At 45.4% G+C, this 18,728-nt stretch overlaps 1 protein-coding gene across 3 annotated transcripts in view; it reads right to left on the bottom strand.

The window, feature by feature from the left end:
• The window catches only part of PLCG1 (phospholipase C gamma 1), an 85,697-nt gene that overhangs the window by 43,409 nt on the left and 23,560 nt on the right, over positions 1-18,728 (bottom strand). For all 3 annotated transcript variants that reach the window (XM_033153395.1, XM_033153397.1, XM_033153396.1), the window contains exons 2-4: positions 3,254-3,406; positions 2,105-2,198; positions 522-569 (exon numbers count right to left, since the gene is read on the bottom strand). In XM_033153395.1, the coding sequence (XP_033009286.1) occupies positions 522-569; positions 2,105-2,198; positions 3,254-3,406 (295 nt within the window). The remainder of the gene's footprint in view (positions 1-521; positions 570-2,104; positions 2,199-3,253; positions 3,407-18,728) is intronic.

Genomic DNA, 18,728 nt, shown 5'->3' with positions numbered 1-18,728 from the left:
AGACAATGGAGAGCCAGCACCAGTCCAAAGAGACAATAATGGGTTAGATGAACTAACCGTCTGACCTAGTGCAAAGTAGCTTCTCGTGTTCCTATTGGCAGGGCCTGCGCTCCAACTCCCATTTTTGCACTCAGTGGTAATGGTTAAAACATTTCATCTCTCCAGGGGAAAAGTTCTTTTTAAAAATCAATACTGAAAGGTTAATGTACTACTCTCTTAACATCATTAAAGGAAATCTGTGTTGAGTGGTGGGGTGGGGGGGACCTAGAGGCAATTGAAGAGGACATTTAAGATGGAAGGACAGATGGCAAGGTACATCGGCACTGACACCAAGAGCAGGCGTGCCAAAGGTAGCCTACAGTACTTGTTTAAAATTCAAATGTGTGTCTAGTCTTCTTAGTCTTAGGACTGAAGAATGCGATGGAACAGCCATAAAACAGAATTGCTGTTTACATAGATTTCTGGATGCCCCCAATAAATGAGACCACACTGTAAACAAGAGAAACTTTTGCTCTATTTACCTATCTTCTCTGTTGCGATCAACTGAGTAGAACTGCTTTCGGAGCCACCTGAAACAAAATAGGTTTTGAAATCTTAGTCTTTCCAGTGCTGTGCTGACCTTTCAAAGCACAGGTTATCCACTGGTTACCCACAGTTCACCAAAGAATAAATAGGTACAGTGGAAGTATACTCACTAAGCATGGTTGGATAAAGAAGGGGGGAAAAGAGCTACACATAATTGTTTTCTACAGTATTGTACAAGGGTTGAATTGCATATAACCTACGTTGACCTCCAATGCTTCCCTACCCCATGTTCTCTGAAAATCAAAGTTAGAAAGCTTATGCAACAAAATGGTCTGATAAATCTCTGCCACTTCTGACTAGACATGTATAGGATTCCACAGGAAGAGGTATCAAAATTGAATCCTATAAAACTGGGATGGAGAACCTACATCTGACCTTGAGCTGTCCTTTAAAGCCCTAAATGGCCTCGGCCCAGTATACCTGAAGGAGCGTCTCCACCCCCATCGTTCTGCCCGGACACTGAGGTCCAGCTCCGAGGGCCTTCTGACGATTCCCTCACTGTGAGAAACGAAGTTACAGGAAAACAGACAGAGGGCCTCCTTGGTAGTGGCACCCACCCTGTGGAACGCCCTCCCACCAGATGTCAAAGAAATAAACAACTATCTGACTTTTAGAAGACATCTGAAGGCAGCCCTGATTAGGGAAGCTTTTAATATTTGATGAATTACTGTATTGTATTTTAATATTGTGCTGAAAGCTGCCCAGAGTGGCTGGGGAAACCCAGCCAGATGAGTGGGGTATAAATAATAAATTTTATTATTATTATTATTATTATTATTATTATTATTATTATTACTACTACTACTACTACAAAGTTGCTCTAATGGCTCAGCCCTTTGCTATGTGGATGTGTGACACAACTGGAAATTGTTCTATGCTCTGCTGGCCCTGCCCAGCTGTTGTGCCAAAGCCTTTGTGCTATTTTCCACCATCCTATTACCCAGAAGAGGCTGGCTGGCTGTTGCCTGGTAGCTGCTGAGGAAGACTCCGCGGAAGAGGCAGGACTGATCTCCCCTCCCAAGTCCTGTCCCCATTGGAATGGATGCTTCCACAGACATAAAGAGACACCAGGTGTGGGTGGCAGAGAGAGCGGAAGAAAGAAGAGTGAAGGAACCCAGGCATCCTGCTGATGGGGGTGTCCAGCTTAGCTAAGTGCAACGACAGAGAGCTGGCTGAGCACCTGAGCTACATTTACATAATTTGCAGCATTACTGTACTTCCAGGAGTGAAAGATTCAGGAGTGCATTTGTTGACTGAGAAGCTGTCATGGGGCACAGATCAAGGAAGACACATTTTTAATTCTCTCAGCTGTATGGTGGCTTCAGAATCAATCAATCAATACCATTTCAGGAGCTTTCACTCCCGGAAGCTGTAAATTATGGAACTGTACATAAATTTATTATGAAAAGGCAGTGCAGATTTTCTTTTTGGCATGCATAGTCTCAAATATGTTGGCGATGAGGGGGATTAAGTGAGAGCCACCTGCCTGTGTCTTCCTGTTCCCAATTTTTTGATTTACCTTTCAATCTGCAGCGGGGTAGCAGCCTTTAGGGTATCCGCCACAAGCCAGTTCAACCCTTTGATCCACATGCTGACTTCTTCTTCGGATGTGGCTGTGAAAATAAAGAACAAGCCGGCCTTGTAAAGATATGAAATACAGGCACTGACCCCCGTTTCCAAGAAGGAAGTCCCCAAGCAGCTGGTCTCCAGCAGGAGGAAGCTAATCCCACCGAGCTCGAGGTTTAATGGCTCTCTGCTTTCATTCATAAACCTCAAGAATATTCCCTGTGTTTCAAATGTTTATGACTGAAAGCAGCTACCCTTTCTAAACAAATCAAGAATTTATTTTTAATACTCAATGGCGAACCTATAAATAGCTACTTCTCTGGTCACCAGTGCCCTGTAAGGTCTGGGCAGTGACATGAAGGGGTTTTTCTAAATTGGGGAAAAGTTTGTTGTGGAGTCATCCTCCATATCACACTCTTAAATTATATCCCTATGGTACATAGGGGACATGCTGGCTGCAGCTGATGGGATAACATGTGAAAGGCTAGAGATTCCCTATCCCCAATTTAAATATATTAAAAACCAGATGATTAAGACATTTGAATTTTCTCGAAGCCGCAGTACATCTTTTAAACATTTTAGAAGTAGCAGATGATGATGATGATGATAATGATGAAATAACATTAAACAAAAACAAAACATCTCAAATCAATGGTCAATCTTGCAAGCTCCCCAAAATGAGTATTGTAAAAGTAAACCAAATGTTATCCATTTTGATACTTGCTATGCATTAAACAGCATGAGCCTCACTCTCCAATAAGTATGACAGTTAATGGACACACAGCAACAACAGGGCTGGCCACAGAGTAGATTCACAAGATAAGATGTGAACAAGCATCCATTTGCTCAGAAGCCTCGTGCTCCCTATAATAGTTATCTATTATGGCAGCTGCTACCAGCACCCAAGAACCTTCTTCCATCCTCTTGGTATCAGCGCCACCCCTTGCTCCCTCTGCTAGAAGCCAGGCTCTCCTGAAGGAAGAGTGGGTTGTGGGAGTGGCACTGGTGCTTAGAAGGCTGTGGGAGGAACAGGACAATCACAGTGTATCATCTGAACCTATATTTACCCAATAAAAATAGGAAAGTGGGAAAGAGATCCCACCTTGCAGGCTGAGTGTTTTCAGTCTGAATTCCATGCCATAAAGGATGACAAAACAGTGAGAGGGATCTGGCCGGAAAGAGGGATCCTCCTGATATCGGTCAAAGTCTCGAGAGTTTCTTCCCAGGCGAATCTCTTGGATTTCACGAATATCAACTGTAAGAGAAAAAATAAGGGAAAGGGATAAATTATAATGAGGCAAGATTAGGGTGCTTTAAAAAGGTGCCTGTGGTGTGGGTTCCAGTATCATGTACTGTGTTAGCTAATATGCAATCTCTCAATACGGCTTGATCCTGAATTGCAATGCTAGTCTAGACCTCTGTTATTAAGAACATGAGAATAGCACAGCTGTATCACGCCAACAGTCTACCTCAGTGGTTGTCAACCAATGTGCCGTGGCACCCTGGGGTGCCTTAAATGGTCAGGGGTGCCCCGGGCTACACCGACCTCTATCCCTTTTTCCTTTCTCTAACGCCCTCTCACGTCTCTGCCCCCCAAAGGCTTGCACAGCTATTTATTGCAGCAGCCCTGGCTATAAGCTCCGCAGGCGCTTTGGGGTACGGAGGGACCAAGGACGGCAACCAGGGCTGTCTTAAGCACATGTGGCACCGGGGTGCACAGATCCACCTGCCCCCCCCCCCCCGGTTGCCTAGAATTGTCAACCTTTTTTTAGCAGAAGAGCCCAGAGCAATAAACCAGCCCAAGGTGCACTCTGGGCAGGCCGTCGAGGCACACACGGCAGAGCTGGCTGGCTGCCTCAGTGGCAACAGAGAAGCCCGGGGCAGCAGTAGTGGCAGAGGGGAGGGGCAGCCAGCGAGCAAGCAGAGCCCACAACAGTCAAGCCCAAGGCGGCGGCAACTGACCGAAGCCGGGCACCTCGTGTAAGCGTACATGTGCTGGGCGGGCCTCTTGACAGCCTGCCAATCCCGGCCAGCTGCCTCAGCGCCCGCAGCAGAAAAACCTGCAGCGCTCCAATGGGCTCTGCTCCACTCAGCAGTGGGTGTTGGCTGGCCTGGCTCTCTTCAATCCCCGGACTCCAAATCTCGGCCCCGGACTCTCAGTCTGGTGCCCCTGAGAGCCCGGCGCCCGGGTGCCCTGCACCCCTAGCGCCTATGGGTAAGACGGCCCTGATGGCAACAACTGCTGCCCAGAGGACTCCCAAGGGACTCTAAAAGGTTGAAAACCTCTGGTCTACCTAGTCCAGCATTCTGTTCTCATAATGCCTACAGGTGTCTACAGGAAGACCACAAGTAGCACTCTCCCCAGTTTTGCTTCCCAGAGGCATACTGCCTCTAGCAGTAGAAGAAAAACAAAGCCACTATGGCAAATAGCCATTGATATCTTCCCTGAATTTGTCTAATCCCCTTTTTTGAACTATCCAAGTTTTTGGCCATCACTACATTATGTGTGGCAGTGGTTGGTGGGGCAAGTGACGGCAGGGTGGCACACCCAGCTTCTCAACAATGAGTGCCACTGCCACTTACTGATGGGGCAAGGCAATTAGCATGGTGGGGGCACAATGGCAGAGCCAATCCAATGATGATCCGACCACTATGCCCACACCACAGTGAGTTCCTGGCACCACCTGCTTCTCCATTATTATTCCACTGCTTTTTTTTTAAAGGGAAAACATCTTACCAGTTCCACACTGGTCACTTCAAGCCTTGCTTGCATTCTAAGCAATTCTAGATTGCTCTGTGGGTTCACCTGGGACCGCTAGAGGCCACTGTGACGCATAGGGAAAATAGGAAATCAGCACTGAAATCAGATCCTGAAGCTGAGGCTCCAATACTTTGGCCACCTCATGAGAAGAGAAGAAGATTGAGGAAAGATTGGGAAAGATTGAGGACACAGGGAGAAGGGGACGACAGAGGACGAGATGGTTGGACTGGATCTTATAAATAATCTGGGGAAAATATTGGGGGGGGGGGTCTAAATTTGATGTATATAATGAAATGAAAATTTACTCAGTGATAGCATGCTCAACTAAGCCATTAAATATTTCTGGAAAATATATTACTGTTCTGAACAGAATCTGAAGAAGTGTGCATGCACACGAAAGCTCATACCAAGAACAAACTTAGTTGGTCTCTAAGGTGCTACTGGAATGAATTTTTTTATTTTGTTTTGACTATGCCAGACCAACACGGCTACCTACCTGTAACTAATATTGTTACTAATATAGTAAGACCTTGAACTTGGCCTTGTAACAAATTGGGAACTGGTGTAGATCAGGATTAAAAAGTCAGGTAGGCAATCTAGGTGCCACTTGCCACGTGAAAACTAAGTAACAGGTGGCCATTCAACCTCAGCTTAAAAACCTCCAAGGAATGAGAATGTACCACCTACCAAGGGAGTCCTTTCCACTGTTGAACAGCTCCTACTGTCAGGAGGTTCTTCTTGTTGTTTACTCAGAATCTTTTCTCATCACTTGAAGCCATTCATTTAGGTCCTTCCCCCTCCAGAGCAGGAGAAAACATGCTACCTCCATCTTCCATATGACACCCCATCAGATATTTGAAGGTGGCTACCCTGTCTCCTCTCAATCTCCTCTTTTCCAGGCTAAACACACCCAGCTACTTCAACCATTCCTCATAAGGCTGGGTTTCTGGACCCTTGACCATCTTGGTTGCCCTCATCTGCACATGTTCCAGCTTGTTAATATCCTTCTTAAATTGTAGACATATCATGCTTAGCCTGATATCAACCAGATATTGTGCTGGGTCTCTACTCTGCCTAGCAAGAGGCGAGGTATGTGCCTTAAACCTGCATAACAAAAGCAAGAGAAAAGCCATGTGGATCTTATCTTTTGCTGATCTGAATCTCTCTGCTTTGGCAGGGAAGTTTATTGTTATGCAGACTCTGTCTCTAGCAAGAGGCAGGGGCTTGCACCTTGGGATTGTGCAGGAAGAAAGCAGCTTTTACTGCAAAGTAAATCCCTTTACTCCGCAACCTACAGGGCAGGCAAGGCCAGGGTGAAAAAATATGAAACCTTTATCGTGGTTCACACTGATAAGAGACAAAGTATTGATATATTGCCCACCCCTACTTATGAGTAAGAAGAAGAATAGTTTGGATTTGATACCCCGCTTTATCACTACCCGAAGGAGTCTCAAAGCGGCTAACATTCTCCTTTCCCTTCCTCCCCCACAACAAACGCTCTGTGAGGTGAGTGGGGCTGAGAGACTTCAGAGAAGTGTGACTAGCCCAAGGTCACCCGGCAGCTGCATGTGGAGGAGCGGAGACGCGAACCCGGTTCCCCAGATAACGAGTCTACCGCTCTTAACCACTACACCACACTGGCTCTCCACACTGGGAGCAGGTTGCACTCCCCAGTTGACTGGATTTAGTCCCAGGGGACTCTGGTTGCTGACTTCTAATGTAAAAGAAGTAAGAAGTCTATTCATGAGTCAGCCCTGATGCTCCTTCAGCAGCTGTGGTTAGGCTGCAGTTTAGGAGGCTAGAGTATTTAAGACCTTCCCCTTGAGCTTCTCAGTTGTAGTGATATGCCATTAAACACCTTTCTGTTGCTGGCAACAACACAGGTCTCTGGCTCCTCGTTCTGTGGCACTTAGTTCCCGATTCTAGTATCCCAGCCTTGCTGTGTTGTCTGGCCTTGCCTTGTTTCCTTTCTTCTGCATCAGGTTTGGGACCTAGACTGATTCTCTGTACTCAGGGGCGTTCCTAGCCCCTTGGCTGCCCGGGGCGGGAAGCCAAGAGGACCCCTGGGGGCGGGGCATCGTGGTGCGTGCGTGCGTCATGACGTCATGACGCACGCCCCCCGCGATGCCCCGCCCCCGGGGGATGCTGGGCGGGGGCTTTCGGAGCCTCGGCGGGCTGCAGAGCCCTGAAGCCGCAGCCTGGCAACCCTGCGGGCTGCAAAGAGCGGATTCGGGGCTCTTTGCAGCCCGCAGAGACTCTCGAAGCGGCGGACCGGGATCCCCGGGGGCGGGGCATCACTGCGTGTGCGTCATGACACACACGCGCCCCACGATGCCCCGCCCCCGGGGGATGCCGGGCGGGGGCTTTCGGAGCCTCGGCAGGCTGCAAAGAGCCCCGAAGCAGCTTCTGTTAGCACAAAGGGGTGATAGGCTGCGGCTTCGGGGCTCTTTGCAGCCCGCCGAGACTCCGAAAGCCCCCACCCGGCATCCCCGGGGGCGGGGCATCGCTGCGTGTGCGTCATGACACACACACGCCCCGCGATGCCCCGCCCCCGGGGGATGCCGGGCGGGGGCTTTCGGAGCCTCGGCGGGCTGCAAAGAGCCCCGAAGCCGCAGCCTATCACCCCTTTGTGCTACAGCAGCGGCTTCGGGACTCTTTGCTGCCCGCAGAAGCTCCCAAAGCCCCCGCCCGGGCCCCCTTGGGGGAGCGCAAGTGGGGCAGGGAGAGGGGCAGGTCAGCGAAGAGGGGTGTCACCCCTCTTTGCTGGCCCGCCCCTCTCCTTGCCCCAGCTCCGCAAGCCAGCCAGCGGCGCGAAAAGCCGCTGGAGGGCGGGGGCTATTTTCGGCACTGCCGGGGCAGAGCCGCAGGGGCAGCCAGCGAGGGGGGTGACACCCCGACTCGCTGGCGGCCCCTGCGGCTCCACCCCAGCAGTGCCGAAAATAGCCTAAAAAGATTTTTTTAAAAAAGATTTTAAAAAGTCCAATGGGCGGGGCCGACACCCGGTGTGTCACCCCCAGCAGGGGCGCTACCCGGGGCCCCCCGCCCCCTCCGCCCCCCCTGCGACGCCCCTGTCTGTACTAGACCTTGATATCTTCCCAACAATTAATTTTCCTAGTCACTGTGATCCTATTTACTCTATGGCTGGGCACACAGATCCAATTTTTCCATGTGCGCTTTTGGAAATGTTTGTCCCTACATACACACTTTAAATTAGTTGTTCTTGTTCCCTCCCCATAATTTGCATTCCTCATCCTTTCTGATTTCCAGAAATCTGAGGTCCATCATGGGGTTGCATGCAGGTATTTCTTTACCTGTGTGTGTGGTTATCTTATATACATCTGCACAAAACAGTGGGTTGAAAAAAGTGTGTGCCACGCCTGTGACCACCAGTAGACCACCCATCTTGACTTTCAGAAACTTGAGGTTTCAAGTTTTGGACATGTGTGCAGAATTTTGTTTAGTTGGGCATGCAGCCAGTTTTTATTTTTGAGATAAAAGTTTTCGGATATAGCAGACTTGCACAAAATATTGGGTTATTTCCTCCGCCGCTGCCCCTTTTAAATTCCTATGTGTTACATCCTGGTCCTGTTTCTGTTTCATGAAGTCTCACCAGCAGCCTGAGGAACACCTCACCAATAGAGGCAGGAGGTGTGGTGATAGATGGCATCCTGCAAAATGTCACCACATATCTATAAAACATCAACAACAACCCCCATACACAATGTGCCTCAGGATGTCTACCATTGGGTAACATGCAATTTCATATTGGATCTCTCCCCCCCCCATACTGCATTGTCTGCAAAAAAAAATCCAAATTAAATGGGGGGGAGCGCAGGCTGCCACTTGGGCGAGGACATCATGTGAACAAACAAAAAATATGCACATATAGGATGTAAAGAGGTAGATCTGGTTACGAACTTAATTCATTCCAGAGGTCCGTTCTTAACCTGAAACCGTTAGAAGAAGAAGAAGAAGAAGAAGAAGAAGAAGAAGAAGAAGAAGAAGAAGAAGAAGAAGAAGAGGAGGAGTTTGGATTTGATATCCCGCTTTATCACTACCCGAAGGAGTCTCAACGTGGCTAACATTCTCCTTTCCCTTCCTCCCCCACAACAAACACTCTGTGAGGTGAGTGGGGCTGAGAGACTTCAGAGAAGTGTGACTAGCCCAAGGTCACCCAGCAGCCGCATGTGGAGGAGCGGAGACGAGAACCCGGTTCACCAGATTATGAGTCCACCGCTCTTAACCACTACACCACGCTGGCTCAGGTACCACTTTAGCTAATGGGGCCTCCTGCTGCCGCCGCCGCACTATTTCTGTTCTTATCCTGAGGTAAAGTTCTTAACCTGAGGTACTACTTCCGGGTTAGCAGAGTCTGTAATCCGAAGTGTTTGCAGTCTGAGGTACCACTGTATACTGAACCCACTTTAAACTGCTGTGTGTGCACAGCCTATGTCACATGCTCACCTTTTACCTCACTTGCTTGCCACATGTGTGGTAAAATATAATGTGCACTCACCCCAAGCTGACTGTGCTATGTTTACTCAGACCAGACAGGGGGGAAAGCATAGGGAAGGTTTAATTGTAATGCAGAAGAAGAGGCAGAGGCAGGAAGGAGACAGGAACAGGAAGCTTATGAAACACAGTGTCCTGCTTTGCTGTGGAACAAGCTAACCATCTTTCCCTTCTCACAGAGCAATTCCATTTCCCCCTCAGTCTTTCCAAACTTTCAGAGATCCCCAGCCTCTCTACCACCTGGAATGAGGCCATAAGCTGGTCCTGGTTCTGCTTCATAAAGTTCCACAAAAGAGAAATCCACCTGTTTCTTATAGGCTCAAAGGGATACATTCCCCTAGACTCATGCACACGGAGCGGTGTAACCATGTAGGAAACATTTACCGTTTTGCATTTATCCAGCTGTGTTTCCAAGGCTATGTATTCTAAAATCCGGTATTAGGTATAATAAGCATGCACTTTTGCTTCTCAAGCCCACAAACGACTTGTGGGGAGGAAAAAGAAAAATAACTGGGGGAGGAGATAATGAAAGGGAACAGCAGAATTCAAAGACTGATCAGGACAACAGCATCTGGTGACAACAAATATGATTACTGAAGCTCACATGGGTGTAAAAAAAAAAGAGAGATCGAGTAGAGGAGAGACCATTTATGCTGCCGTCTCACTACTAAAGGAGGTTCACGGGATCTTGTTTAACAAAACAAACACAGAGAGAGTCAGGTCAATATCCTTCCTGGAAAATGACTGTGAAAACCCTCAGTGGAATCAATTAATGACATATGTGACTCACAGTTTTCCAGGCACAAGACATTTACAAGCAGCACAGAGTAAAAACCCTTTTGTAGACACCCAGGTGTAATGGAACCCCTACTGTAAAAATACGAAACTGTGGTTTTTTTCATCCACAACCTATCATATAAGCATATTTCAACCCATCAGGCATTGTTTGCTCGTGCTTGTTTTACTTTTAAATGTGCCTTTAGAAGTAGAAACAGCTTTGGCAAAGGTGCCTCTGCCTAAGACAGCAGGCAGGTATGTTTACCCATGAGCTAACTCTACAGTCAAGCCTCAAGGAGAGATGGAGGAGGGAAGCAGTGAGATGAGGCTACCATCTTTCTGAAGCTAAGCAGCTCCAGGTCTGGATGGTAGACTTCCTGGGAGCCATATTTATATTGTGGCTTCAGGACGAGTCACGAGAAGTGATTCATAAAGGATGATAATAATTATAATAATCACTTCCTTGGATTCTATAATGGAAGGAAGGCAGGATATAAATACATATAAGAAAATAATTTTGACATATCACTTTTGATATATTAATTTATCCAGGGTGTTGACATATCTTTAAATAACTTGCCACTGTGATGAATTTAACACAAGTCCTAGTTTATTCTGTACCTTCCTTTTCAATAATACATTGAGTCCAACCTGTTTAGGGCCCAGCACCAAAAGGAATGTTTTGCTTCCCAATGCACACAAAATTATAGCAAGCAAAATTTAGAACTACAAATGGAACTTTTAAAAAAAAATTGAATAAAACAATGTATTGTGCTTCAATGGTTACATATTAATATACATTTGAGCTGGATTAAATCTGAAATTTGCTGTTGGGCTGGCACTCCTATGCTAGCCACACGAGGTTTACTGCCAGCTCTGAGCCCATATGTCCTTATGGGTTTCAGCAGGTGCGTGGAGCCCTTAACAAGATGGCTAGGGTGTCCAATAGACTTTAACTTTACCATGACATTTTTTTTCATTGAAACACTGAGAAAAGCAAAATGAAGCCCCCTCACCACAAATCCCCACACTCTCTGATCCTTGGAGTGATTCGAAAACTGCCATCACAAATTGCAGGAGTCAGTCTGCCTGCCACTCATGTCCCCAGCTACAGCTTTAGATGAAAAATGCAATAGGGATTTAGGAAGCTGCTGGGGAAGCGGGGGCACTGAACAATTTCCTCAAGTCCTCCTTTTCTTTTTCTTTCTTTTCTTTTTCTTTTTCCTCCTTTCTTACTTGTTGTTTATATTAATATGAGTTATAATTTATGTAATTTTATATACTATTATTAGCATTTTTACTATTATTATGTGTATGAGGAAGCAAAGAGAAGAAAGCCAATGAAAGACAAATCGCATATGAAATGTACATATACTTTATTAAACTGTATAGTGGAACAAAAAATGTACAACAAGCATAACATGCAAGATGCATTGGTGGATGTATGAATTTGAAAATATAATAAAAAATAAAAAAAATATTTATATAAAAAAGAACAATTTCCTCAAGTCCTTTGGGTAAAACCTATGTGTAGACTTCTGAAAGGGAGCTTGGGCAGGTTGCAGTAAGGTTACAGAGGCCAATATATCCAGACACTCAGCTGAACTCAAGCTCTCGTGGCCCAATTCAAGCAAACCAAAGCTGCCCAGTTCCCTCTGAGAGCTTTGGTGGAATGCCAGGCACACCATAAGGGATTGATGAAGTGGCTGCACTGATCTCTAAGGAATTGGAGATGGCTGGGTGATAGAAGTAGTGCCAGAAAACTTCCAGCATATGACTCCCCTTTCTGATCCAACATTTAAACAAAGCTGAAATCCTGCCAACTGGCTGTTCAAAAGCAGGTGATGGGGTCTGCATTCAGCCCCACCCCCCTCTTTGTTCCACACCACCCACTCCTCATTCCCCTGCAATATATAATATTTTTTCAACAGGCTATATGCACACAGTCTCACGGAACACATAAAACTCAACACTAAGCGTCAATATATAAAACAAGCCATTCTAGGAACCATCACTACTCCATGATTACTAATGCATTTTTGAAATTCCCATTTAATTAGAATCAGAGTCTGAGAACTGCAACTTCCAATTCCAAAACTCTGCAAGACGGGGAATTGCCTGAGAGGCGTGGACAACTATATTATTTTAAGCATTGCATCTTTACATTAAATTTTAAAGCTTATACAGGGACAAAGGATGCAATTGTACGTCCTTTTCTGTTTTGGAACATCAGGACATTGAAAAAGGACATATACACAAACACACACACACAGCCATCAGAGTTGCTATTTTCTTCCCGGTCTTCCACATCTGTGTAGACAATTATGATGCGTTTCGGTGATAAACTAGCTCAGATAGAGAAGTTAGAAAGATATATAAAAATGAGACTGAGGGCAGGCAGGCTGTCTCAAAGAAAAAGGTGGCATAAGAAAAAACCAAACCAATGGAGTAGCAGTCAACTTAAGTTTTACTTAGAATAAACCCATTTAAATTAATGCACGTGACTAAGTGAGGCCTTCAGCAGAAATAGGTCCCCTACCCCCCAAACAAACGGCACAACATTATTGACACAGGGTATCCCCTTCTCTTGTCACCTGTCCCACCCAGTTCTTAGATTAGCCTTTGGGTATTTGAATGGCAGAAGATTGGGCACAAATGTTCAGCAGAAATAGAAGCCACTTCCCTTGCACCTTGCCTCAGTAAATGCACAGTGCTCCCTTCGCTGCCACCCTTGTGGTTCAAGCTTCCTTCCCACCCCCTTCATTTACTAGCAGGAAAGGCACTTCTGCGTGTCAAACAGAGAAGCAAAGAATGGCTCTGCGGAAGCCACTACAGAATCAGATCAGCTACTCCCACCTCTGATACACCAGGTGGTTTTACCACTCAACTCCAGTGTCTGGAAAGTTTGCTCATCATCCTCAAAGAAAAAAAAAAGCCTTCGGGACCATTAATTTTCTCAGCCAAGAACAACCAGGTTCCTCAGGTTGCCAGCTTGCAACCCAGAGAATAATCTATCACTTTCAAAATACGCAAGAGGTCAACCGAGAGACCCCTTTAGGTAAAGGGTCCTAGAGCATCTGCTTTGTACCAGGTAGGGTTAGGAGAAAATTCCATCTGAAACCGTGGAGAAGTGCTACAGTTAGTGGATAAAATACTAGGCTACATCACGGGCCAGTGGTCTGACTCAATATAAGACAGGTGCCTAGGTTCCTAAGATACCAGCCAACCCCAGCTTCTCCCAACCATATCTTTCTTCCACCATCACTCCTCATTGCAAAGGTGGAATGGAAGGCTGCTCCCTTCTGTAAGTAGCCCTCTGGGATAGCTCAATTGGTAGAGCATGAAGCACTTAATTTTATGGCCATCGGTTCAAGTCCCATGTTGGGCAAAAGTTTCCCTTGTGGTCCCTTCCAACTCAACAATTCTATGATTCTACTCTATGATTCTGTTAAGAAGGTAAGAAAAGCAGTGAGAAGAAGAAGAAGAAGAAGAAGAAGAAGAAGAAGAAGAAGAAGAGGAGGAGGAGGAGGAGGAGGAGGAGGAGGAGGAGTTTGGATTTGATATCCCGCTTTATCACTACCCTAAGGAGTAACATTCTCCTTTCCCTTCCTCCCCCACAACAAACACTCTGTGAGGTGAGTGGGGCTGAGAGACTTCAAAGAAGTGTGACTAGCCCAAGGTCACCCAGCAGCTGCATGCGGAGGAGCGGAGACACAAACCCGGTTCCCCAGATTACAAGTCTACTGCTCTTAACCACTACACCACAATGTGAGGAATCACAGCTAGTTTATTCCTCACTCAGAAACAAACATTTCCAGGTTATAAACAGTCATGAGGGCCACCTGTCATGGATGCTTTAGCCGAGATTCCTGGATGACACTTGGGGTCACTTCCAACTCTACAATTCTATAATTCTATGATTCTAAACAGCCAAATTTCCTGCATTAAAAGCAAAACCTCAAATAACATCCAAAATGAGAAGCAACTGCCTTTCTCAGCAGAATACCCACATTTATGCCTTTAAGTGAAGGTTCAAGAAGCCCCAAAATGGAAGAAACACCTCAGAATGACACCTAGAATGACAACATGATAAGTGCTAGAGAACAGCAACATATAAAATTATCAGTTTTACTAGCCTAGGGTATCGGGACATGTATTCCTAGTGCATATTACAGTGGCTCAGGTAACACCCCCACATAAGGGTTGTAACCCAATTAAAGAACAATTGCCTCAATCCCTGAAGCCAAGACACACAAATTATTGTTTGTAGGATTTATGCAGATTGTTTTAATCTGCTTGCTTGAATGATCTTGATTTGGCGCTTGCCCTGCGTTTTTGTTTTTGCTTTTACAAAGCTGTCAGGAAATTCTTTGTTCAGTTCTTGGGCTGTGCAGAGGGTAACCTGTAGGAGGATGAATTGTGCCGGGCAGCGGTGGGGAAGAGAGGCGTCACGGGGGGGGGGGGGCGGAAATCTGTGCTCAGTTGGGAGGAATATTTTCTCTAATAGAAGGTAAAGCAGCCCACACATTCACCACACACAAACCCACAAAGCAGGAAAATTGTACTTTTAAAGGATGGGAAAGAAAATAAAGGTCATATTGTCAGTAACTACCTGGACTTTACCAGAACAGAGCAGTTACTACTACTACTACTACTACTACTAAGGTGCTACTGAAAGGATTTTTTTATTTTTTATTTTGTTTTGACTATGGCAGACCAACACGGCTACCTACCTGTAACCAGAACAGAGCAGTTACTACTGACCCCTTTGGGGGTGCCTTGGGGAATGAGACAAAATTCCTCGCTCAAATCAATCTGAGTGAGAAACTGGGGACATCTGGGGTGAAGTGAAATATTTACCAAAACTGCACCCCAGTTCACCTCCCCCCCCCCAACATCACTACCACCTCCTCCTTGGTCCTGATGCTGTTCCCGGGAGTCCTGGTGACAGGCAGCTGGCATGGTTTTCTTCCCACCAGGAGAGTATTACGCTTGCCCTTCATTCATAACAATGCTATGCTATGAAGCCAGTTAAGAGTAAGGGCAATGCTTCTTGAAATGGGAAAATAAAATGCCACCAGGACTCCTGGAAGGGCCACCACAGCTGGCAAAGGCTTGGCACCATTTCAACTCACCTCTCAACCACTCTAGAAAGCACAGGAGGCAGAAATTCAGGATTTGCTGAGGAAGTGGGGGAGAACTGAGAACATTAGTCCCATACATGAAGAGGGCATGTGTGAACGAAATACTGAAGGAAGTTATTTCTGAATAAGCAAAATGTTGTTTGTTTGTTTTTTAATTTCACGTAAATTCTCCCTCCCAACTGCTGCATGAGCTTCTGTGGTGGATTCGACTTACTACCCCTTTCGCTGCAACCCTTTCCTTCAGTCCAGGTCTGGCACACTGGACCCACAAATTTAAGATTGCGACAAAATAAACGCAAGCCTTCCTGACTATTCCCAACCTGCGTAGCGTCATGCAAGTCACAAATAAACACCGAACACCTCAGCCAACACCAGCCACCCTCCTGAAGGTAAACAGGAAGCCCTTCCAGAGTGGAACTCCTCTTCAGTCTCCAGGCTTTACAGCACACCCACTTGTCTCGAGTACAGCGCTGCTCTTGTTCCAGCAAACAATGATTACTTTAGCCAGGGCCAGAGGTTACCAATCCCACGCACTGGGGTTTGGTTACATAAACACTCATTCTCCCTTGTCAATGCAATCATAGTTGGGTGGAATGAGACTTGAGCAGCTGGAGCAAGATGGCTGGCACAAAGCAGAACGCAGTAGCCCGGGGGTGGTAATTCGTTCCTATGGTCCAAAGTCGAAGCGGGACGTACATTGGCCTTGACGGGCAACAGATGGATGCCATAATATGAGAACACTGCAGAGGTCTAGATATGCAGAACCAAGAGATGGGCGCACAGTGAAGGCCACGGAGCATGTTGCAATATTATACATCCGTATTATTCTCTCAAGTAGGGATGGGTGAATATTCATTTTTGGTTTGTCTGCGTTTTCTATCTTAAATTATCCATATTTCTACATCAGCTCTTTCAACTGCAGGCAATGACTTTTAGGCGCGTCTGATATGTGTGTGACCACGAATCACGCTGAACCTAGAAGCAACCCCAAAACGTCACAAAAATGTAAAAAAAGTGGGGGCAGAACAGGGCAGGGCAGAATGGGGTATTTGCAGGTTTTTTAAATGGTGTTTCAAATATATGTGATTTCACTTAAATGCACAGGGCCTTGGAACGTAACCCCCCGCGCAAATTGGGAGTTGCCTGTAAAATATAAAACAAACGAACCTCATGAAAACTGGCAACACTGCGTGTGAATTTCTTACTATGTATATTTTTATGGTCTGCCTAATATCCACATTTACCCTAATAGAATTCATTTTTGTATGTTATTTTCACTAATATATGCATGCTTTACCGTAGCATATGATATATATATATTTTAGCACATGATTTGGCAAGAGAACTGCACTGCGAAATGCAGATCACTGGGAATTTTGAAGGATAGATGTGTTTCAGCTCGCATATTGTTTCAAAAATGAGAATTTAGTAAGCTCGCCTTTAAATGTAGAGTGCATCAAATTTCTCCCTACCCCTACTTTCAATTTACACTTTGGAGTCCACATTCATGGCTTCAGAGGCATCACGGTGTAATGGGAATTTCAGAAGGTAATTACCTAGACAAAGTCTTAACTTTTCATTTCTCTCATCTATCCGCCCCCCCATTTCTGCCTTAAACATTCCTTTTGTTATTGCCAATTAGTGCAGCAATGAGATTTATACAAATCCCGCTTTTAAGGGAATAAGCAGTCACCCAGTTGCTCGTTGCAGCAGGGGCTGCTGTGCCTAGCCAACATCCAACTCTGGGGATCATTTCCTCAGCACTACCCCCAAAAATATCACAGCTACATTCAGTAATGTGGCACTGAAAAGGCCTTGTCTCTACAAATTATTAGAGTTGGCTTATTTTAGGATGTTTTCTACAATTACTCCTAACTTAACTATGGCTGGTGTTTTGTTTTTGTTTCAGTCAAGATGACGATCTTGACAAAGTTTCCCAATATTAAAAACTATAACCTTATAATCAATGGGGAAGCATTTCCCTGGCCATTCAGTAAAGTCCTGAATACTTCCATATTTTCAACAGAAATATTTCAAAGAGAAACTCCTGCAATTAAGATGAAGAGCTGGGTTACATTTAAAGGTTTGACATAATCAGCCTTGGACCCAATAGAAACTGGGGGTGGCTAGCCCACAACAGAACATGTCTTTCTTTTTAGAGGTTTATGTACACTATTCAGTTTTCTTTGCCAATTCAATTGAGAGTGATCACACTGACTCCTTTTATCTTTTACTCCTTTTATAATATCTCATCTTCATTTGTGCTCTGTGGCCTGCATTTTCTATCTCATTTTGTAAAAAAACAAAACAAAACAAAACCCTAGTATTTTGCCCACTGAGGTTTACCATCTCATGCATCTGAGGAACTGAGCTCAGACCCACAAAAGCTAATGCACCAATTAATTTGCTAGTCTTAAAACTGCTGTTTTTGTTTAGCAAGTTTTGGTAGCATCTAAGCCCAGTCATGACAGAATCTGCAAAGGCCCCCACTCCTTTGCCCTTTAGTTGTGATGTTTATGAACAGTTCTCTTTTGCTTCCTTGTTTCAAATACTTTTTACACAGCAAACCTTGGGTGAGAGTTGATACAATACTATTTGAAGATTCAGTAGGGATAGAATTGTCCTGGCTTTAACTGACTTTCATAATAATAATAATAATAATAATAATAATAATAATACCAGTAACACTCCCCGTTCCTGTAGGGATGTTTCGAAGCCCTTTATCATCTGCTAGTGACTAATCTGGCCTCAGTCATGAGAATCACCACAGAACCACAAACCCCACCCAGCTGTCAGCCCAATACTCTCCAGGCCAGTGCAGTGAGCCACAAGCTGATAAAGGATGCTGTGTAAATGGTTTTGCGATTCCAGTCAGCAGAAAGCAGCCAATTTCTTCCTGGATTAGACCATCTGGGTACCAAAACCCTTCAGTTGCAATTCTTCATCTTCTGCAATGATGTACTTTTACTTACACTTACACACACACACACTCAAACCCAAAAGTGGAGCAATAACCAGGACAGGATGTAGCATGACAAGCAAGAATGTGCACACTATTTGAGGTACATTAGGGCAAAGATCCTATGTAAAAATAGCTGGTACACCCATGCCCTCCAATTAGACTGCAGAAGCCTAGGCAAAAACAATTTTTTCAAGTCCATCCAGTAGTATTTGTCCGCAGTACTTTTGTATTGTTGCTTCCCACCCACTCCAAAAAGAACCATTTGCTATCTATACTAGCTCTGCCACTTCCTGAAAGGGGCCCCTTCCCCACCTCACTCCAACAATGAGGATGTATCATGACATGAATCTTGGGTAACAACTGCCATCTTGGAAGTTCAAACACACAATGCAACATAATGTCAACTTTTCCAAAACCCAGT

The sequence above is a fragment of the Lacerta agilis genome, chromosome 6, assembly GCF_009819535.1.
Source record: "Lacerta agilis isolate rLacAgi1 chromosome 6, rLacAgi1.pri, whole genome shotgun sequence".
Classification (NCBI taxonomy): domain Eukaryota; kingdom Metazoa; phylum Chordata; class Lepidosauria; order Squamata; family Lacertidae; genus Lacerta; species Lacerta agilis.
The sequence above is the reverse complement of the archived record's forward strand: the minus strand, read 5'-3'. Positions and strand labels throughout refer to the sequence as shown.